Genomic DNA, 22,691 nt, shown 5'->3' with positions numbered 1-22,691 from the left:
TTACAGCAACTACAAACCTTAAGAATTTTATTGTGGAAAATACAAACATCCTCCATATGTAAACACTGTTGCATGAATGGGATACAATGTTTCCAAAACGTGACAGCTTGCCCCAAGTGTCTTAAAGGGATTTGTGGCAAAAATAAAGTATGGGTTTCTGGGATCCATTGGGATGGAGAGAATGGTCGCTGGATTCATATAAGACTTTATGCTACTCAGAGGCATAGGCTAAAGCGACCTATAGACCTTGTCTCAAAAGAGTTGGGAGGTACGCCCAGAGGCTGTATCTCAGCAATAGAGAACACTTGCCTCAAGTCTGTATGGCCCTGAGGTCCATCCCTACACTTCAGATGACTTTGTATGGCAAGTAACTGCCACAGACACACTTTAACGCTCTGGGCAGTGTCAATCAGTGTCATCCTACGACTCCAGGGACAGATGCAAGAGAATCAGTGAGGCCAGCCTGGACTACATGACAAGATACTGTCTCAAAGAAAGATAAAGGCTTTAACATTCTTTTACATTCATTGTGTGTGTGTGTGTGTCTCTCTGTCTGTCTGTCTCTGTGTATCTATGTGTCCTGTTGACCCAAGACAACTCTTTAACGAGGTTGCAGATGGTCCTGTTCCAGAGCAGAGCAGAGAACCTGGAGGCATCGTTCAGTGTTAGATCACAGGCTTTAGGTATTTGAGCTGCCAGTTCAGGCTCCACAACCACACGTACACAAGGAGAATTTAATTCCAAGCTGTAAGGTTTTTTTTTTTTCAAAAGTTTTTTTTTTTTTAAGATTTATTTTTTATATATGTACACTGAAGCTGTCTCCAGACACAACAGAAGAGGGCATCAGATCTCATTACAAGAGGTTGTGCGCCACCATGTGGTTGCTGGGAATTGAACTCAGGATCTCTGGAAGAGCAGTCAGGGCTCTTAACCACTGAGCCATCTCTCCAGCCCAAGCTTTAAGTTCTATCATTACATAGACTAACAAAACTGGGGTGCGGGGTGCATGAGTCTGTATGAGGACAAGAATCTAGGCCAGAGATATATCTTAGTGTCACATGCCTCACAGACCTGGGCTCTTGTGTTTACCTCCCCACCCCCTGCCCCGTGCTGGAAAAAGGTCAAATTCATTCTACAATTTAAAATACACTTCACGTTCTGGGGATTTAACCTAGGACCTTTTAGCCCTATCACTGGACTACATGTACTTCATATTCTAAAATGAGATTTCATTATTCATACTCGGCAGTTAGGTGTGCTTCTGTGAGCTTGTTACCAGTCTCAAGCCTTTATGTGGGCATCACCTTGGAATCTCTGATGACTACCAAAGCCAGAATTCTAAATCCCGCTGAAATTTAATTGTTTTGAAATGAGACTTGGCATTGTTAATAAAAGCACCTTGGTTTCAGTCCTAGCACTGCAAAAAGACCAGGAGCAGCACATGCTTGTAATCTAAGCACTTGGGGATGGAAGCAGGAAAACAAAAAGTCCAAGGTCATCCTTGGCTCATATCAAGTTCAAGTTTAGGGCCAACCCATCTAGTGAGACCTTCTGTACTTACAGGAGCATGCTAGGGCTGAAGGTGAGACTTACCATCTGATAGAGCCTTTGCCTAGCATATATAAAGCTCTGAACTTGGTCCCTCTTTCTCTTTCTCTCCTTCCCTACAAAACACACTAAATAAATTAATAACTATCTGTGTATGTTAAACCATAGTTGAGACTTCTTAATAAGATCAAATCTAAGCCTTGTCCTTCCAGCACTGAGGATAGATACACAGTACCATGCCCTGCTTTTTACATGAATTTTGTGGAGGTTCTAAACTTAGTTCCTCGTGCTGTACAGCAGGAACTTTAATAACTAAGACATTACTAATTAAGCAATGAACTCGCCTTAAGTTTCTGTTAGCTCACCTTGGAGTGAAAAGAGTATAGATGAGTGATCCTGAAATGTTCTTTTTATTGGAAAACCTTTTCTAGCCTGTTTCAGAAATAACCATTGTTTGCTTAGCTAATACCCACCCCCTTAAAATGTGCTGGTTGTGCCATATTGTCTCTACCATGTCTCCTAAAATGGTATTCATACTAGTGTGAACCTGAAATGGTCTTCACACCGGTGTGAACCTGAAACAGTCTTCACACCAGTGTGAAGAACAGGAAAGTGAAGTGCTAGTTTGGTTTGGTTTGGTTTGGTTTGGTTTGGTTTGGTTTGGTTTGGTTTGGTTTGGTTTGGTTTGGTTTGGTTTGAGACCCAAAGTCTCACTGATTCTTCTGCCTCAGGCTTGTATATCCTGGGTGCCAGGCATTAGTAGCTACATCTAACATGTAGCTCTGAACTTGGGCACTATTACTATGTCATATAGCAAATACAGCAGAACTTGATTTGAAACAGAAAAATAACCACTGTTCTTTTCCACCGAATTCATCTCTCTGTAGATTTTCCTTCATTTTTTCTGTTGTGTTTATAGAAATGTCTTATTATAGAAGTAGCCAATACTGAACTAAACTGAACTAAAACTACTTTTAGATGTAGGTGTTAACATAGGAAAGATCCCTAATTTTGAAATGGCCAGACGTTGGTATTTGTGTGATTTAAGGCAAATTATTTACTCTTGTGCCTGTTTTTCTTTTTATATACTTTTTAAGAATTGTTTTTATTTTGTGTGTACAAGTATTTTGCCTGCATGTATGTATGTGCACTGCCTGCATACCTGATACTCATGGAGTTGGAAAAGTCTTTAGGTCCTCTGGAACTGAAGTTACAGACAGTTGTGAACCACCATGTGCTTTCTGGGAATTGAACTCAGATCTGCTGCAAGAGCAGCAAGTACTCTGAACTGCCAAGCCATCTTGCCCCTTTCTGTTTTTTATTATAAAGCACAGTAATAATAACTAAAGAATTGTTAAGCAAAAACAAAACTTTGCACATAGAGAGTAGCTTTGGTTTGGCTTGATTTCTCTTTGATTTGTGAGACAAGGCCTCACACTGTATCTTAAGCTTGACTGGAGCTCAGTATGTAGACCAGAAGGTCTGGGCCTATGAGTGAGTTCTCATGTTTAGTGGTTATTATGCAAACCTTGTTCTTTGATTTAAAATTACTGGTTAAATAAAAATGGCTACAGCCAATTATTGGAGGGACTAGAGGTAAGTGGATTTTGAGTTAGCTGGTTGAGGGTATCAGAAATTCTCCAACTTCCAAGAGGAAGACCAAGGAGGAGAGAGGAGAATGCACCATGTGAGGAGATATACCATTAGCACATAGCCAGGAGAAACAGCAAGTATCTGGGGTACACTGCTAAGGAGGTAGCCAGGCCAGCAGTTAGAAAAGTAGATTAGGGGTGTAATTGTCAAAGCCAAATAAAATAATTATAGTCTGAGTCTCATTTATTTGTAAGCTAGTCAGGAATAAACTTAAATCGGTTGAACTATATTATGGCGCCCAACATGGTACAGTCAGCCACTACTGCAATCTCCCAAATGGAACACCAGAGGGAGACAAAGGCACAGAAAACTCCAGATCAGATAATAGGGTTGGAAGTTAATATTTTGGGAAGAAATAGACACACGAAGATGATAAAAACAATAAAGACATTTTGGACTTTAAATAACACTATTTTTGAACAGTTTAGAATAGTTACTACCTTGAATTTGTAGTAATCTTAGCCTCCCATGTATTGGAACCACTGGGTGAACCACCACACTCAACTGAGGATGTTGAATACTTATCTATGTAGTATATTTTTTAAAATATGGAGCCCTGCATGAAGTCCTGGATTTGATGTCTAGTGTTATTAGATTTTGTTTTTCTGTTTCTTTTTGAAGGAAGAGGACGTGTAAGCACTCATGTGTCCCAGGTTAGCCTGGAACTTCCTATATAGTAGATAAGACCTTAAACTTCTGATCCTCCTGCTTCTACCTCCCAAGTGCTTTACAGTATATGTGTAAGTATGGCCCACTAACTCATGGATCACCTAGCTTGGATAATTTGGTCATAGTTACATGACACATGAAGATTCAACCAGGGACACACAAAGGTTAAGAAAGTTCTTCAAATACCACATATTTCTTCAGAGTGATCATTTTAAGCATTGATTATTTTATTTGCTTTGTAGCTTTTAAAGGCCTGAATTATTGTAATTCCAATCCTCAGGGAAGGGAGGCAAGAGGATCAAAGCTCAGAGTCTTCTGAGCTGTGTGTCAGCTACAAGAATTGCAACATTGATGTTTTAGTCCTAGGCATACAGGAAGCTTCCTAAGTGCACGGAGGCAGTGGCAGGTGATTTCCGGGAGTTGACGGCCAATCTGGTCTACATAGTAAATGCAAGGGCAGCCACGTCTACACAGTGAGACTCCCTCTCGTTTCACCAAATGAAAGAGCTTTGAGATTATTTGCCCAAGGCCATCATAACAGTAGCATGGTGATCAAGGGTCTGACTTGAATGCTTTTGCAGTCTTTGCTTTTCTCTTTGTCTACATCCAGAAAAAATGGAAAGACATGAATGTTTATGTCTTCTTTGAATGCACTAAAAGGATTATATATAGGAAACAAGAGCATTAAGTCAGTTTTCCTGTGAAAACTTGACACCCTTTTCTTTATTCCAGGGATTCAGAGATCATGCAACAAAAGCAGAAGGTAGCCAATGAGAAGAAATCTATGCAGACAAGAGACAAATGATGACTGGCTTTTTGGAAAACCTGGGTGCTATTGCCAGTGGGTGCATCATATGCTCTAAGATCAAAACTTCACAGAGTGACTAATCATTACATGTGTTATAACTTGTCCTTATAAAAATTTCAAATTTTACTTTTCAGCCTTGCTTGATGTGATGTTTTAAGACCATTCATCAAAGAATAAAACCTGACCATGCACGTAACATATTGGTGAATATTACTTTTATCAAAAGAGAACATGTATGTAACTTACTAATGGGTAATGTGGCACCACAGTCCCTAACAAGGATAAGTTGAGGGAGGAATAAAGTGTCCCGGGGCTCGGAGTATTTCACTCCTCCATAGAAAGGAGAACAGAGCAGAGGACTTGGTTCATGGTAGCAGGAGCACATCCTACTGTTATCATCAGTAACTCACACCTAGACGGGAACCTGGTTAACATTCATGGTCCTATCCCCAGTGACCTACTTCTTCCAGTGGGCGCCATCTCCTAAAGGTTCTGTAGCCTCCCAAAAGAAGACCAGCTGAGGGACAAGCATTCAGACTGTGAACTCTGAGAGAGACTAGAGATGCAAGTGACAATGAGTAATATGATAGGATCTCTTATTAAATTTGGGCCATATACTTCATTAAGTGGTTTGACTTTGGTCTGTTGTTTTTTTTTTCTTTCTCGAAACAATCTCATTCTGCCGCCCAGGCTAGTCTTAAACACCTAAAAATCCTCCTGCCTTAGCCTCCTGAGTTCTAAGATCATAAGTGTGGCCACAGTGCTAGCCTTAAAGATTATTCAGTTTTTGTTATAAATTTACGTAAACTTAGGGGAGTCACCACTCACCTTCCACCATGTGGCTTCTGGGAATTGACTCAGAGCATGGTGGCAAGTGCTTTTATCAACTAAGCCATCTCATTGACCACCCTCAACTCTGTGTGTGCGTGTGCTTGTGTGTGTGTGTGTGTGTGTGTGTGTGTGTGTGTGTGTGTGTGTGTGTTATGATGGCCATTGGTGGAGGTCAAGAGACACATCTGAGGAGTTAAGAGATACATCTGAGGAATTCTTACCTTCTGCCTCATGGCAGAGCCTCTTGTTTCTGCTGCTGCTGCACCATTGCCCTCCCAGCAGTTCTATGTCCACCTCCCCTTTGCAGCATGAGGGCTGGGTACAGGTACGTGGCTTCTTAATGTGGGTTCTGGCAGCTGAACTCAGATCGCCATGCTCGTGTTTGTGCCTTTACCAGCTGAGCCCTAATCTTTAGTTTCCTCTATAAGACTGGGGTATGGCAACATTAGATTGCTTGCCCTTGTTCAATTTCCAACACCACATACAAACCCTAAGTTCCATTTATGTAATTGCTGCTTTGTATCCAGCTGCCTCACTACAAGAATTTACACTGGTACAAACCAGAAAGGTCAACTCAATGGGTAGCAACTAAATGGGAGGACTCAGCAAGAGTAGAATTGAGCAGATTAATTTCTTAAGTAGAATTAAGGCTTTGAAAAATTTTAAGTGAATGTTATATTCTAAATGTCTTCAAAAACCTGGGGTTTGAGGAGCTGGAGAAGTGGCTCAGTCAGTAAAATGCTTACCGTACAACCATTAGGACCTGAGTTCAGATCCTAGCTTGATGCATTGTGTGCTCCTACAATCTCAGCACTGGAGAAACGAAGATCCCTGGTGTTTCCTGGCTGGCCAGCTTCCAGTTCAAGAGACTGTTTTTAAATACTAAGGCAAAGGGGTTGGGATTTAGCTCAGTGGTAGAGTGCTTGCCTAGGAAGTGCAAGGCCCTGGGTTCAGTCCCCAGCTCCAAAAAAAAAAAAAAAAAAAAAAAAAAAAAAAAAAAAAAAACTAAGGCAAAAGAGCAATTGAGCAGACTGACACACTCTCTCTCTCTTTCATATATATATATATATATATGTATATATATATGTATATATATATGTATATGTATATATATACCTCTGACGACCACACACATCCCAGGAGTGTTTTGTTTTAGGTAAGGACTTCAGTATCCCATACTGATTTTGAAATTGTTATTTTGTTGAAGATAATCTTGAACAGCTAATCTTCTTGACTCTACCTCCCAAGATCTGAGATTACAGGCCTCCCAAAGCACTCCGTTTATATGGTGCTAAGGAATGGAGTGAACACAGGACTTCATGCATGCTAGACAAGCATTCTACCAACCATACATCCCTGGGCCTATCATAAGTGTTTTATTTTTTTATTCATTTATTATATATAAGTACACTGTAGCTGTCTTCAGACACACCAGAAGAGGGCATCGGATCTCTTTACAGATGGTTGTGAGCCACCATGTGGTTGCTGGGAATTGAACTCAGGACCTCTGGACTCTGGAAGAGTAGTCGGGTGCTCTTAACCGCTGAGCCATCTCTCCAGCCCCTACCATAAGTGTTTTGAGGCTCTAAATTGATTCCTGCTCTCTCTCTCTCTCTCTCTCTCTCTCTCTCTCTCTCTCTCTCTCTCTCTCCTCTCTCTCTCTCTCTCACACACACACACACACACACACACACACACACCACACACACACACACACCACAAACAAAACCACCCACCCCAAAATGTGATTTGGGGCAGGAAGAATGGCTCAGCAAGCAAGAGGTACTTGCTGCCCAAGTGTAATGACCTGAGTCCGATCCCTGGAAGCCACATGGTAGAAGGAAAGGACATCCTCAAGTTGTCCTGTGTCCTCTGCTGATACACACCTACTCACTTAAGTAAATACATAATACGTAAATAATAATAAATGAGTAAATACATAAAATGTTTAAAAGTTTAACATGATGTAATAGATTAGAAACTACATAAACTTGGAGCAGTTAAGGGCTGGAGACATGGGAAGGTGGAGATGGGTCAGTGGGTAGGAGTGCTTCCTTCACTCCAGGTTCCTCATGTCCTAGCACCCACATCAGGTGGCTCACAGCCAATTGTGACGTTAGCTTCAGGGGATCTAACACCCTCTTCTGGCCTCCATGAACAACCTTCCATAGGTGGCATACACAAAGACAGACACACTTGAATATGTACAAATACAATGAAAACCAACACATTCCTGAGCAATATACCCCTAATATAGACTTCACCCGATTAAGAAATTTGTCCATACTACCATCCCTGTCAGGGTTTTCTAGAGACGCACCCAAAATAGGGAAGATGTTAATTTGTTTAATTAAACCCATAATTTTCCTAGGTGATAATGACGTAATTAAAAAATAAAAAACAGAAAAAAACAAGCCAGATATAGTGTCTTACACCTGTAATCTCAGACTCAGGAGGGCTCCGCAGGACGACTGAGGTGAGTTTGGGGCCAGAGAGTGAGACACTGTTTCAAACAAACCCGGGCAGGACAGATGGCTCAGGAGTTAAAAGCATGCACTGCACTTGCACAGGATTGGAGCTGTTTCCAGCACCTGGAGTTCTGTTCCCAGCACCCATGTCAGACAGCTCAACTGCCTGGAACTCCTCTGGTCCCCACCAGGGACCCTCTCACGAGAATCAGAAATCCCACTTCCTCTTCTCCTACCCAACCATTGGCTAATTAGCTCTTTATTAACCAATCAGATATGAGGGAAAACAATTTTTACAACATTGAAACAGGAAATGCTTGAAAATGCCAATGCCTATATTGCAACCAGATTTCTGGGCACAGTAATCAGCATCTGAATACACACTGCCCACCTCCCCCCAACACACACACACACACACACACACACACACACACACACACACACACACACACACACACTGGTTCAAATATACCTGGCCCAGGGAGTGGCACTACTTGGAGGTGTGGCCTTGTTGAAGTTGGTGGGCCACCATGGGGCAACTCTTATAAGGCCAACATTTAATTGGGACTGGTTCACAGGTTCAGAGGTTCAATCCATTATCAAGGTGGGAGTCCTCACCCACAATAACACACCTACTCCAAGAAGGTCACACCTAATAGTGCCACTCCCTGAGCCAAGCATATATAAACCATCACATGCCACTCCCTGGTCCCCATAGGCCTGTTCAAACACATGAGTCTATGGGGGCCAGACCTAAACATAGCAAAATTTAAAAAGTACTTTTAGTCCAACTTCCAAAGTCTCCATAGCTTATAGCAGTCTCAACAATGTTAAAAGTCCAAGGTTCAAAGTTTCTTCTGAGAGTCATCCAATCACTTAACTCTAATACCCAAAGCAAGACAGGAAACCAGCTGGGCAAACTCAGAACTCTACATCTCCACGTCTGATGTCAAAATGGTCTTGAGATCTCCAACTTGTTTTTCATCTTTGTTGACTACAATAAAGTTCTATCTCCTGGGCTGGTTTCACTCCCTGTTAGCAGCTTTCCTCAGCAGATAGCCCATGGCTCTGGCATCGTTAACATCTTGGGGTCTCCAAGTCAACTTCAGCTTCACAGTTTCTTGTCCCAATGTCTGGTATCCACACATGATCTTCTGGGATCCTCCAAAGGGCTGGTGTCACTTCTCTAGCCCTGCCCTCTGTAGCACTCTAAACTCAGGTTGATCCACTCCACTGCCTCTGCTGTTCTTGGTGATCATCCCATGGTACTGGCATCTCCAATACACTGGGGACTTCTGCTGCAACCAGGCTTCACCAATAGCCTCTCATGGGTTCTCTTCATGGTGCCAAGCCTCAACTCCTTTGCATGACCCCTTCATTCTTGGGCCATCTTGGGCCATCCACTGCAACTGAGGCTGCACCTTCACCAATGGCCTTCCGTGGCCTCTCACAGTGCCAAGACTCAGCTACTTTCCATGACCCCTTCATACCTTCAAAGCCAGTACCACCTGAGTGATTCTTACACGTTACCAAGTCCAGCTGAAGCACGAGGTATGACCTTGGGTGTCTCTGGAACATAGCTTCTTTGTGCTCTCAGGAAAGATTTCACTTCAGTGATGCTGGTCTCTTCTTAATCACTGCTGATTTCTTAGCTCAGGCTGACCAACATCAGTTGTCCCAGTAGTCCCTTCGTCTGGACTCTAAAGCCAGAGCCACGTGGTGGAGCTGAACCTTGGCCTCCCTTATTCTACTACATTATCGCCAGCTTTCTGTCTTCCAACTCCTTCACTGCCTAAGCCCGGCATGATAGATCGAGCATAAGAAAACCATGGAACCAGACTTGGTGGTGAATGCTCACAGCCCCAGGACACGGGAAGCTGATGCAGTAGGATGACAACAAATTCGAGTCAGCCTGGGCTACTTCATCAAGACCCTGTCTCAAAACAACAACAACAACAATAACAACAACAAAAACCACTGAAGAAGCAGAATGACAAACTTCAATTCTACAAAGACCTAAATTGCAAAATTATTTAAAACTTCGCACAGGTTTTAACTTACACACTCTTTTTTTTTTTTTTTTTTTTTTTTTTTGGTTCTTTTTTCCGGAGCTGGGGACCGAACCCAGGGCCTTGCGCTTCCTAGGCAAGCGCTCTACCACTGAGCTAAATCCCCAATCCCTCTTTTTTTTTTTTTTTTTTTTTTAATTGTGGGGTTTTGTTGTTTCGAGACATTTTTGCTTTGTGTCCTGTTGTGTAAATATTCCCCAATTTAGCTAAGGCACTCTGCTTCTCACCAGCTCTTGGATTGCTCCCAGCATAAAGATATCATGAATATTATGAATAATACTAGCATAGCTTTTCTCTCCCTGCAACACCGAGGATCAACCCCAGGTTTGTATGCATAGCAAACAAACATTTTCCCCACTAATACCCAGCCCCAGATGAACAGTTTTCTATTAGAAATGCAGTGGTCGCAAGCAGCCATAATTATTAGTAACACCTAGCCATGGAATTTCTTAGGCATAAAGTAAGATACTCTTTCCAAAGGAAAGGCACCATGCTACTGCATTCCTATAATCCTAGCACTGACAAGTCTGAGGAAGATCAGGAACTTGAGACAACACCTGACTCCAGAGCTCCTGTTGTGCAGCAGTTTCCACAAGGTCATGTGACAACCATGGACTTAGCATGCATGCAGTCCCCAGGTAAATCTGCAGCAGCAGCAGCAGCATCAAACAAAACACATAAAGCATTAGTTTATATAAGTATGCTATGGTGTCTATACAATGAGAAATCCCTGCTGCTTAGGTGTGATCACACATCACTGCACAAATAGCTGTATTTTGTTTTTAAATAACCAAGCCATTTTATAATCCCACCATGAAATGTGTGAGGATTTTTCTACTTTACATACTCACCGGTTCCTTACCTGGAGGATGATACCTCAGAGAACAAGCTACACAAAGGTAGCTCTCCTGGGATAAATATGGAGATGGATTTTCTGGCTTTGGCCCTTTGGAGCCATTGGTGGCGTTAATCATGTTCCTCTTGATTAAACATTGTTATTTTCAGTCTTGTAAAATGTCTACCTTTTAGCTATGACAGTCTCAAACTAAAGCCCTTATGATATAAGGATCCCAACTCCCACTGCAGGAGAGCCAAAGCCCCCTCTCCAGCCAATTGGTAAAAGAGGGAGGTTTAGGTCCTTCTTAGGCAGATTCTACTCCCCTCATTAGCATATCATTTGCAGAAGCCTGATCATCTTTCAGCTCCTTATAACCACAGCTCTCCAACACATTGTGGCCAGACACTAAGTAGGGTGTCCATGTCCACAGTTGGGAACATTCCTTCTTAACCAACCATCTCCACCCACATGACTAACAGTGTCCCATTGTTCCAGTTTTTTGTTTTTTGTTTTTTTTTTTAATTCTGGAACACAAGAGCCCAGAAAACTCACTGGGCACTTTCGAGATGCCCTATTGGCTATGCGCTATTCGAAATTGCCCTATATTGTAGGAAACAGTGGTTTTTTTTCCAGGCTGTGCCCTGCCCTGGGAGACTCCATCTTAATTTGAGTCAGGTTCTCGCTGCAAACCTGACTGGCCCGAAACTTCCTATGTAGACCAGGCTGGCCCCAACTCATACCTGCTTGCCTCTGGAAACACCACCCTACAAACAGCTTCTAAGTCCATTTTGAGGGAGATGACTGCAGCCTCCGGGTACACCAGAAACAGCACCATCTGCCAGGAACCATCTAGTTTTTTGTTTGTTTGTTTGTTTGTTTACAGACTGATAGGTGGCTTGTTTCTGAGAGCAGAAAGGGGATCAATCTGTAAATTTATTGGGATGAATCAAAACTATGGCGCGGCACATGGGTTATCAAAATCCTATCAGGAAAACCAGACCCAAGAACTTACCAGATCTGACAGATCAAGGAAGTGGTCGAACTCCCCAATGGGGCTCATTACAAAATGGACACCTAACATTGCAACGGAAGGCCCAATACCAACCCCTCACCTAATAATTGGTGTGTGCATGAAGAACCAGCAGACACAGGATGGCCTTATTGTGGCGCTTCATCTTGGCGTAGCACCTCTACTTTGTACGTTACCTCCAACTACCATTACTTTATACTAAATTTATTGTTTTTTAAAAAAGAAAACAAACAGAACATGTAATCTCCAAACTTGGGAAACTGAGGTAGTATTGGCCAGCCTGGCGACGCTGAGCTACAGTGTGGTACCCTGACATGAAAAATGAAAAGAGCGTGGAAAGTCTCTGGCTGCCTCCGAGCCACCGTACTCTTCCGGTCCCAGATGCCCCAGGACGGAAGTCGTCATTTGGGCGAGCCCAGCCCCGTCCGTGGTAGCAGGCCATGGCGATGGGCAGCGGCGGCGCGGGCTCGGAGCAGGAAGACACCGTGCTGTTCCGGCGTGGCACCGGCCAGGTGAGGTCGCAGCCGGGCGCTAGTGCTCGGAGCGCGGCCCGAGACCGAGGCAGTGCGCGCTCGCTCGGGCCACATGCTGCTACCACATCCGCAGGCGGCTCCTGGTAACTGCTTGGGCACTGGAGAGGCTGTGAGCCATGCTTTTGGTCCTGTGTGACTGCAAGAGGATGTGCGGGAACGGGGAAAGGCAGACTGAAGCAATAAAACCAGTAGGAGTGTTTGAAATGCTCCAAATTTAGGTCAGGATGAAGATGTTAACAGCGACTTTAGACGAAAATGCCGGATTCAGGGTATAGTTTTGTAACCAGAAGGACCAAGTTTCGCAGATAACAGTTGAAAAGTTTGAGGGAGAAGGATAACTGAAGTTGCTCTGAGTAGTTGAAAAGTTGCTACGGACTACAGTGCACTCAAGTGTGTAAGATGGGCGATCTGAGCCAGGGTTGGTGGTGCTCGCATAGTTATAGGCACAAACACTTGGGAGATGGAGGCAGGAGGGTCGGGAGTTCAAGACCGTCCTAAGTTACAGTATGAACTCCGGACCAGCCCAAACTACAGTGAGACTCTATGAAAGTAAAACAAACACTTAAATACGAGGGAAAATCAGAGCCGAGTTGGTGGACTGTGCCTATGACCGCTTCCAGCTACTGAGTAGGATCGTGAGGTTGAGGCTAGCCTGGGAAACAACGTACTCCATCTAACAAACAGTTTAAAACATTAGGAGCCCAGTCTTAGCATGGTATAGCAACTGATTTCTGCTCGGAGCGTAGTGAGAGCAGGGAATTCTGGGCAGCATTTGGCAGTGCTGTATTTCCTACTTTTGGGAACAGCCCAGCAATTCCTATTCTGAATAAAGCTTTGCCTTTCATTCCCACTGGGAGCCCTGGTGGTCTGGTTCTGTCCTTAAACCACATTTCCTGTGTGTCTTTGTCATCTAGACATCTTCTTCAAGCCCAGGGCAGTGGTTCATGTTTGTAATCCCAGCAGTAATCGTATTTATTGCAGTTTCTTGTTGTTCTTGTTTTGAGACAGGTCTCGAAATATAGCCTTAGTAGACCTGGAACTCCATGCAGTCCAAGCTGTCATCAAACTCACAGAGATTGACCCGTCTCCAGCCTCCCTTGTACTGGCCTTAAAAGAGTGGACTCCCACACCTGGTTTTGAAGTTTATTTAGCTGTAGCTCTTTTTCTTCCATTTGAATCAGGGTCGCATTCCATGGTCTAAATTGACCTGGAATTCAATATGTAGACTACTCTGGCCTGGAACTCTGGGCAACCCTACTGTCTCTGGCTCCCGGATGTTGGGATTGTAAATTACAGATATGAGCCATTATAATTTGTAGTTCATGGTTTTGTTTGCTTTTTGTGTGTTTGTTTTTGAGATAGAGTCTTAACGTTGCAGTCTATGCTGTCTTGGAACCCACTGTATAGCCCAGGCAAGTCTTGCTTTGGCATCCTCTTCCTTCTAATGAGTACATTGAGGCTTTCTTAGGTGATGGGATCTGTTATGTTAGTGAGGGGTGACTTTCTAGAAATGTATCCCTCCGTGACATACACATTCTGAGTGTCCGGATGATAGGCATGTGCTAGGGGTTGATCTAAGGACTTTGAACTACTTCCCCAGTACTTTCTAGTATATGTTTTTTTATTAAACACGTCTGTCTAGAAATTATTTGTCTTTTTTTCCCTCTTCAGAGTGATGATTCTGACATTTGGGATGATACAGCATTGATAAAAGCTTACGATAAAGCCGTGGCTTCCTTTAAGGTATGAAATGTTTAGTAGTTCTTTTCCTTATTCCCTCAGGTCATACATTTTGAAAAAGAAAAGAAACCTGAGTCGATAGATGCTTTCTTAGGAGGTGGGACCTGTTAGGTAAGAAAGTGGTAACATTGTAAAGATATATCCCTCCATGACACATGGATCTCTATTACTGTTTTCATAGCATGCTCTAAAGAACGGTGACATGTGTGAAACTTCAGATAAGCCAAAAGGCACAGCTAGAAGAAAACCTGCTAAGAAGAATAAAAACCAAAAGAAGAATGCCACAGCTCCATTGAAACAGGTGATTTATTGATTTAAACAGAGTCCTACCCCTTCTGAGGCCAGGGCTGATGGTACTGTTTATAATGTCCTCGAGCAGTGAACTGTGTGAACACACACACACACACACACACACACACACACACACATTTATGCACATATATATGTACATGATGGGTAGTAAACCAAGAGCTCTCTGCATTCTGAGTATGTGCTGTGTAGCTGACCTGTTCTTCCCCACCCCACCCCCTCCACACAATTTCAACAATTCAAGAATTGTTAGGGTAAACCAAAACTTATGATAACTAGGTCTGCTATTTGAAAACAGATCTGGGGCGGAAGTATAGTATAGCAGTAGCTTGCATGTCCCTAATTAAACCCATACTGAATCAAAACAAACCTGATGGACTAGAGGATCCCCCTTTCTCTCTCTCTGTGAGTTTTTTTGTAAAGTGAATAGTTTGATGCCTCATCTTTCAATTCATTATCCAGAGGGAAATGGTGCTTACATTTGGTGAGCACTTGCTTTTATTTGACTAAGAGCACAGGATTCGTCATACACGGTTGGCCTCTTTTGTTCTTAATGACACGTTTAAGTGGTAGAATACATTACAGCCATTCATCAGACCCGGAAAAGAAGATGCAGGTGGCTGAGAACAGTGTTTGTAATTAAGTAGAGGGGAAGATTGGGATTACACTGGGAGAGCTGGGTTCTGGTTGTTCTTTTCATAAGAAGTAATGTGTGCACGTCTGTCTTTCTTTTGCAGTGGAAAGCTGGTGACAAATGCTCTGCCGTTTGGTCGGAAGATGGCTGCGTTTACCCAGCTACCATCACGTCAGTTGACCTTAAGAGAGAAACCTGTGTCGTGGTTTATACTGGATATGGAAACAAAGAGGAGCAAAACCTATCTGATCTGCTTTCCCCGACCTGTGAAGTAGCTAACAATACAGAACAGAACACTCAGGAGGTGAGGTCACGAAAGATGTCTATTCCTGAAAGTGAGGAGAAACAGCGTTGTAATCAGTTGTCACTCTGGTGCACTAAGGTGTTGAATGACATTCTCATTCTCTCTGGTTGTCTTCTTCCTGTCTTTTGCTAGGACACAAGGTCAGGGCCATACAAATGCTAGTGAAGCGTTCTGCCTTGGCATAATAAAATGTTTATTTTCTCTCTAAAGAATGAAAGCCAAGTTTCCACAGACGACAGTGAACACTCCTCCAGATCGCTCAGAAGTAAAGCACACAGCAAGTCCAAAGCTGCTCCATGGACCTCGTTTCTCCCTCCACCTCCCCCAGTGCCCGGGCCGGGATTAGGACCAGGAAAGGTAAATGTGGTAAAAGTTGAGGAAGGTATCCCTGTAGGAGCTAACGAGTTCTGGGAGCCTCTCTCCCGTTACGTTACATAGTGGGCAGCCATCCTGGGAAACGGTGGCTTCCAAGCCTGAGTCTGTAAGGAGGAGATGTGCAGTGGAGTAAGCGTGAGGCTCCCCGCAGTGCCGTGGCTGACCGGCTAGGAGCTAGGATGCTTTCCGTTTTACAGGCTTTGTGTGTGTGTGTGTGTGTGTGTGTGTGTGTGTGTGTGTGTGCGCGCGCATCTGCACCCCCCACAGCAGAAGGAAAGAGCCTGTTCTTGTAAGCTGTTCTAACTTCCACAGATCCTGGTGCCTCCAGCTGTCACAGGCATGCGCCAGCCACCACACCTTGTGTATCCTAGAGTGTAGCACAGTATTAACGTGTGGACACTTTGCATGGCTCTTCAGTTGTAAGTGGTAGACACAAAGAATGGTATTATAGGCTAGGCTGTGTCTAGAACATGAAGCAGCTGTATTTTTTCTCAGAGAGTATGGTATTTAGATAATTCACGTGGATGTGTACATATATGAGTGTGTATACATGTTATGTGTGGTACTAGTGCATGAGCATTGTCCTTAGTCACTCTACCTTACTTTCTGGGACAGAGTGTGTCAGTGAACTTGGAACTTGCTGACTCAAGCTAGACTGGCAGGCCAGAGCCCCAGGGACCCCATGTCCGTCTCCCCAGTGCTGGGGTTATGAACGTCTTCTACCTTGTTGTCCTGTGGGTCCTGGGGACCCAGACTCGGCTCCATCTTTTCACCCCTAGATAATAATTTCTAAAAGTTAAGAAGACAGTCCTTCCTTAGGATTTTCTGAGAAATGAGCAGAGGGGCTCACTTGTCAACTCTCAGCACTGAGTCGCTGTTTGGGACCAGCCTGGGCTCCATAGAGACACTGTTTGGAAGAAAACAAAAGATAAAACTAAAACGTAAAATGAAAACAAGGGGTGCAAGGCGGTGTTGTGGGTAAAGGCATCTATTACCAGCCTGGCAGAGCGCAGTTCCCCGCAGTCTCTTGGTAGCGGAGAGAAACAATTCCCAAAGGTCGTCTCTGGGTTCCACGTGAGCACCGCAGCACACGCTCCACTCACACATGTACACGCAACTAAATAAATTAACGTTTTAGAAAATTTAAACAACCAAAGAGTTGCTATAATAATTTTCTGATTAAAGGTTATGTTGTATTAGAGTTTCTTGAATGATCAAGTCTTTTAATATATATCTTGTCTTTTTGGTAGTTTTTACAATGTACTTTAGCATATATAAGTAACAGGACCTCTAAAACTTTTTCTTTTCTCATTTTACCTTTAATTATTTTGGGTGGGTACTGTGTACATAATGGAAGTTAAAAGACAACTGATGGGAATGGGTTCTCTTCTTCTTTGTGGGTCCTGGGAATTGAACTCAGGCCATCAGACTTAGAGACAAGAACCTTTTATCTGCTGAGCCGTCCTGTGGACCCAGTGACAGGGCACCTACAAAGACAGTGATAGTGGGAAGAGTATAATCCTGGGGTTGGATTAGCCTGGTAAATACACTGTCTCTGATCTTCCTCTCTAAATGTTTATGTAGAAAAGAAGTGAGAAAGTTGAGTTGAGATTTGCTCTGTTTTTAATTATGTATATGTGTGCATGTCTGTGTGGGTTCATACATGTGATTATACATGTTTTTAACCACTGAGCCATCTTTCCAGTTCTTCTCTTATTTCGGTTTTGAATACTCTTTCAGTGAAGGAAGGAATTTTCCCTTAAAATATTAACTTCCTTTGAAATATTCTTTATAGCCAGGTCTAAGGTTCAATGGCCCACCGCCACCGCCACCTCCCCCTCCCCCGTTCTTGCCGTGTTGGATGCCTCCGTTCCCTTCAGGACCACCAGTAAGTGCACAGAATCTAGACTACACCTTTTATATACTGCTAGTAATTTCTTTAGAGTATAGGAGATTGAAGTGCTGCCTTAGACTACCCTCAAGGTGGGATTCTGACGAGTAGAAATGTAAACCTCAGTGTTGTTTGGAAGGCCCTCTTACCCAGACAGTGCTCTCCCAGTCTCATCTCCAAGCTCTGTTTTGGGTGTTTCCTCCCTCAGCAGTTGGTATACAATTTCCAGTCCTTCTGTTAGAAAGGACTGTCCTCAGCACACGGAGGCAGGTGACAGGTACCGTGTCCCTGGAGTGCTTGGGTGTGGGTCTCTGAGCCTGTACTTGCTCTCAGGCTTCTCTTTTGTCGTTTTACTTCTGCTCTAATGGAGGTTTTTGGTTTGTTTGGTTTCTCTGTGGAACAGCTGTCCTGGAACTAGATGTAGAACAGGCTAGGCACGAACTCACAGAGATCTGCCTGCCTCTGACTCCCTAGTGCTGGGATTAAAGGCCTGTGCCCTCACCACTTAGCCCTGATAGAATTTTTATGGTAGGTAGGACTTTTTTTGTTTTTTTGTTTTTGTTTTTTTAAAGATATTAACAGTTGTAAAAAGGATATTTGTGGCACACTGTATTTGGGTGAGAGTCAGACACATGTTCTGTCCCAAATCTTTCCTTGTGGAAAAAAACTTGAGTCTCTGTTTTGTCTCTTATCCATAGCTTCATAGTGGAACAAAAATAGTCCAATCATACTATTAAATGCCAACAGCTTTTGATCTGTTAAATTTGTTGAGCTTTTCTTATTATGGCTGGGTTTCTTCCAGTGCTGTATTTTTCAAAAAATTAAATAGAAGATATGTTGTTGGGTATAGAAAAAGGTTGAATTAATATCCATTATCCTCTGTGCAAAATGGATCTCTGGATTTCAGGATTTTCCTAACTGGATTCTTTTCCATTTGCAGATAATTCCTCCACCCCCTCCCATATCTCCGGACTGTCTGGATGACACGGATGCTCTGGGCAGTATGCTAATCTCTTGGTACATGAGTGGTTACCACACTGGTTACTATATGGTAAGGGCTCCCTGGGAACTTCCCGACATGTTCTTTGCAGTTGTACAACTTACGGTCTTGAGTCTTGCACCCAGAGCCAGCTCCTGCATGACTAAAATGTGCTTTGTTTTGTGGAGACTAAAACCTTAAGTCAATTTTAAGACTTCCTTAACATTTAAAAATGGATAGTTCCTCTTTGATCACCACTCCCACCCCCAACTGTGATTGTAGTTCAATTCAAAGACACTGGTTTTTTTCAAGATACTGTTTCTCTGTGTGACCCTGGCTGTCCTAGAACTAACTCACTCTGTAGACCAGGCTGACCTCAGACTTACAGAGATCCACCTGCCTCTGCCTCCCCATCCCGAGTGCTGGGATTAAAGGTATACACCAACTCCCATCCCATTTCAGACTTCTTTAATGGCAGTAATTCTAGCACTCAAAAGCTAAAACAGGTAGATTACAAGTTCCATGCTAGCCCGGATACACAGTGAGACCTATCCCAGCAGCAAAACATGTAGCAGTGGCAAGGAGGACTTTATGCTGTTGGGTTATTTTAATTGCACTTTAAAACGTAAGTGATACCTAAGTTCATTCTTTTTTCTTTTTTAAGATTTATTTATTTATTATATATAAGTACACCATAGCTGTCTTCAGACACTCCAGAAGAGGGCATCAGATCTCATTACAGATGGTTGTGAGCCACCATGTGGTTGCTGGGATTTGAACTCAGGACCTCAGGAAAAGCAGTCGGTGCTCTTAACCACTGAGCCATCTCTCCAGCCCCTAAGTTAGTTCTTAATCTGTTTTTCTGCTTTGGGGATGATGATTTTTGTTTGTCCATTGTGAGATTGGATCTTACTGTATTCTTCAAGCTGGCCTTGAACTCCGTAACTCCCTCACCCCAGGCTCCCGAGGAGCAGGGACTGCACGTGGGCACCATCATTCCTGGACATAGTTGACTGCCATGGATGGAGCCTTACACAGATTCATTTGGCCAGATTTTCCGGGTGTTGGAGAGCTCACCCTGGGGCTTGAACATGTTGGGCAAGTTCTACCACTGAGTTGTATCCCAGCCTGGCCATTGTTTGAAGTTCAGTGTTTTGTTGATTACCTTAATCTATATTCTTGTGTATAGTTACAGTTCTGTTACCTTCCACTGTATAGATAGGTAAGTGTTCTATTTATCCATTCTACTGTCTATGACTATTTATGTTGTCAGTTTGGGCGAGTAAAAGTGTTTCTGGGGCTGGAGAGATGGCATAGCAGTTAAGAGCACTGGCTGCTCTTCTAGAGGATCCAAGTTCATTCCCAGTACCCCTAGGGCTGCTCCCAACAGCACTCACCCTGGCTGGCACTTTTTACTCCAGTCCTAAGAAGCACTCGTTAGGTAGAGATGCTCCTTAAAGTATCCACGCCAACTCGAGCTACGCAGAGAAATGCTTTCCTTTAGGAGCGTCATCTCTGCATGTGCATTGGCTACAGTTGGATAGATCAGTTTGCTTAACTATGACCTTAAATATGGAAAGTGTGCTTTATCCTAGAGCATGACGTTCTGAGGATTTTACCTTTGGAAAGAATAGACAATGTAAGTCAGGCTTTACAGTAGCCCAAGACTTCTGAAGATCCCAGTGACTTTCATGGGCAGTTCCTAGCCCTTGCCGAGTGTGGCCCAAACCACCAGCCCACCTGCCCTGCAGCACAGCTTGGTGGTCACTGCTCGCCTCTGCGGTTCTGCCTTGTAGAAGTCAAAGCAGAAAAGAATGAGTAGGAGTGTTGTTGTTACTGCAAGAACGTAAACGTGTTCTAGCTTTGGTCTTCGTAGGTACCAGGTCACTTCAGGACATCATGTTTGGTGAGATGTATATTCAGGTGCACTTCGTAGCCTAGGGTGGCCTTCAAACTGCAGCAGTCCTCTTGTATTAGCTTTCTAGTTGCTGGGGTTACAAGTGGGTACCACCATGCCGGGGTTTGGATCAATCACTGTTAAAGTATATTGGAATGCTATAAACTACTTTTTAAAATATATAAACTTATTTTCTGATGACATTAAACAGTTAGTATGTCTCATGAAACAGACTATTTGGTTGTTCTGGTAGTGCTGGAGATCAAACCCAGGGCCTTGCACATGTTAGGCACCTCTAGCACCGAACTGTTCCCATTCTCATGGTACATTTGGGTCGGGGGTCTTATTGTTATAGCTCAGCCTTTCGCTGCCAGACTGGCCTTAAAGTCAAGTCCTCTTGCTTTAGTCTCCTAAGTACTGGGATCGTTAGGTATATATCACTAAGTTGGACTTGAGCATTATTTGTTCCATTGTGTTGTTTTGTTTTTTAAAAGAGAGACCAGGCTAGCCTTGAACTCACAGAGAACCTCTTGCCCTGCTCTTCCAAGTCCTGGAATTACAGACATAAGCCACCTCTCCCAACATGAAGCAGAGTCTGCTGTAGCCCAGGTAGTTTTAGACTCACCATGTATTTGGAGATGGCTTTGAATTCCAGGTCGTCCTTCCTCCTCGTCTCAGCGCTGGGTCAGCTTAGCATCAAACTGGGCCTGAAGTGTTTACTCACACATTTATTTAGTGGGTACCCTGTTTAACTTTGTATTTGTTCTCTTTACAGGGTTTCAGACAAAATAAAAAAGAAGGAAAGTGCTCACATACAAATTAAGAAGTAAGTCTGTTATTTTAAAAACTAATTTTACCTTTGTATGACTTTTATAGGTTGTGGAGATGAGGCTCTGGGATGGTACCTGTTTATATGGAGTTTTCACTGTAACTTTCTGAGGGCCCTAATATTTTGAGTTCATTTTTAACTCTAGAGATGTGTAACATTTTAATCCAGGTGACTGATTTCTAATTTTACTACCTTGAAACAAAACTCCTTATACTGTTGCAATCACTTTGCTAAACTAAACTCTAGTGAAAAATTTAACACATGATTTGATAATTTATAATGTGTTTACATTCTAATAGATCAAAATTAATTTTATATTAATATATTTTTATTTTTTGCATTCTATTTAAAAATATGATTTGGCAACTGATAAAGCTTCAGAGGCCAAGGGCCTTGACTTGAGTTCACTTCCCAGGGTGGAGAAAAGAACCAGTTCTTATTAGTTCTCTCTGACCTCCACACTCACACACATGCACATGCATGCACGCACGATTTTAATTTATCGTCATCTTATAACTGCCTAGAGTTTTTTTCTTTCAAATTCAGGTTCAGCTCTCTCCCAAGGAGATGGTTTGTTTGTGTCCCTGGTCGATAAGAACAGAAGTCTCCTCGTCACCTTTGTGGACTCTTGGCTAAGTGGTGTCATCATCAGGGTCTCCCTGTTCTGGGAGTCCATCCTGAGTCAGCAGCAGGGCGTGCCTAGAGCAGCAGTTGGAGGAACCGATCAATCGATCGATCAGTGGCAGTGTGAGTGCATGGAAGTCAGCCAAACTGTGACTGAGCACAAACGGACAATTGCAATTTTCTTAGAATGTCAAGATTTGTATTAATGCCTTTAAAATTAAATAAAAGCCCTTTTTTGAAATCTTGACTTTATAGATATTTTCCTTTGGGGTATATACAGTGAAGTTGAGTTGTTTAAAGATCCAGAAAGAAAACTGCTCAGTCTTATTACTTTGTAAAAGGGTAATTTCTGAAGGTGGAACAAATTGATAATCCAATGTGGGGAACGAAAGCTAACTCATGTCACTGAGGCTACACTGGCCAGTCAGGAACCAAGGCGTGTTGTGGTTTTGTTTTGTATGTTTGTGTGACTTGCTCCATGTATGTGTGCATGTGTGCATTTTCCATGGCTCATGTGGAGGTCAGAGAACAACTTGTGAGGTTGTATCTCTTTCTATGTAGGTTTTAGGGATTGAGTTCAGGTCGTCTGGTGGCAGGTGCCTTGACTTGTTGAGCCATCTTGCGAGCCCTGTTGTAACAGTCTTGTTTTCAGCCTGGCTTCC

General features: G+C 43.1%; 1 protein-coding gene and 2 long non-coding RNA genes across 4 annotated transcripts in view; 2 read left to right on the top strand and 1 right to left on the bottom strand.

Moving 5' to 3' along the window:
• LOC116897245 overlaps positions 1 to 4,874 on the top strand; it is a 6,373-nt gene extending 1,499 nt beyond the window's left edge. Inside the window, exon 3 of the long non-coding RNA XR_004387405.1 lies at positions 4,603 to 4,874. This is a non-coding gene — a long non-coding RNA (uncharacterized LOC116897245). The remainder of the gene's footprint in view (positions 1 to 4,602) is intronic.
• Positions 4,875 to 10,173: 5,299 nt separating this feature from the next.
• LOC116897244 lies at positions 10,174 to 12,282 on the bottom strand. 2 transcript variants are annotated; one of them, XR_004387403.1, is made up of 3 exons: positions 11,897 to 12,282; positions 11,625 to 11,809; positions 10,174 to 10,690 (listed from the first exon to the last, which is right to left on the bottom strand). It is a non-coding gene; the product is annotated as an uncharacterized LOC116897244 (long non-coding RNA). The 2 variants fall into 2 exon arrangements; XR_004387404.1 differs by lacking the exon at positions 10,174 to 10,690 and having other exon boundaries at positions 11,506 to 11,809.
• Positions 12,283 to 12,303: 21 nt separating this feature from the next.
• Smn1 (survival of motor neuron 1, telomeric) lies at positions 12,304 to 22,270 on the top strand. The gene is made up of 9 exons (XM_032898974.1): positions 12,304 to 12,426; positions 14,119 to 14,190; positions 14,369 to 14,488; positions 15,234 to 15,434; positions 15,645 to 15,791; positions 17,605 to 17,697; positions 18,641 to 18,751; positions 21,352 to 21,402; positions 21,952 to 22,270. Exons 1-8 carry the CDS (start codon positions 12,355 to 12,357, stop codon positions 21,397 to 21,399), a joined length of 864 nt encoding a protein of 287 aa, XP_032754865.1. The 5' UTR covers positions 12,304 to 12,354; the 3' UTR covers positions 21,400 to 21,402; positions 21,952 to 22,270.
• The last annotated feature ends 421 nt before the right edge of the window (positions 22,271 to 22,691 follow it).

The sequence above is a fragment of the Rattus rattus genome, chromosome 3 (genome assembly GCF_011064425.1).
Source record: "Rattus rattus isolate New Zealand chromosome 3, Rrattus_CSIRO_v1, whole genome shotgun sequence".
NCBI lineage: Eukaryota > Metazoa > Chordata > Mammalia > Rodentia > Muridae > Rattus > Rattus rattus.
Note: the sequence above shows the minus strand (reverse complement) of the source record. Positions and strands in the feature narration are given on the sequence as shown.

Bases quoted from the DNA above. Each gene is read 5' to 3' on its own strand.
- Smn1 (XM_032898974.1), top strand. From the start codon at position 12,355: ATGGCGATGGGCAGCGGCGGCGCGGGCTCGGAGCAGGAAGACACCGTG. The intron at 12,427-14,118 runs GTGAGGTCGCAG...TTCCCTCTTCAG, and splicing joins TCCGGCGTGGCACCGGCCAG to AGTGATGATTCTGACATTTG. The intron at 14,489-15,233 runs GTGATTTATTGA...TTTCTTTTGCAG, and splicing joins CCACAGCTCCATTGAAACAG to TGGAAAGCTGGTGACAAATG.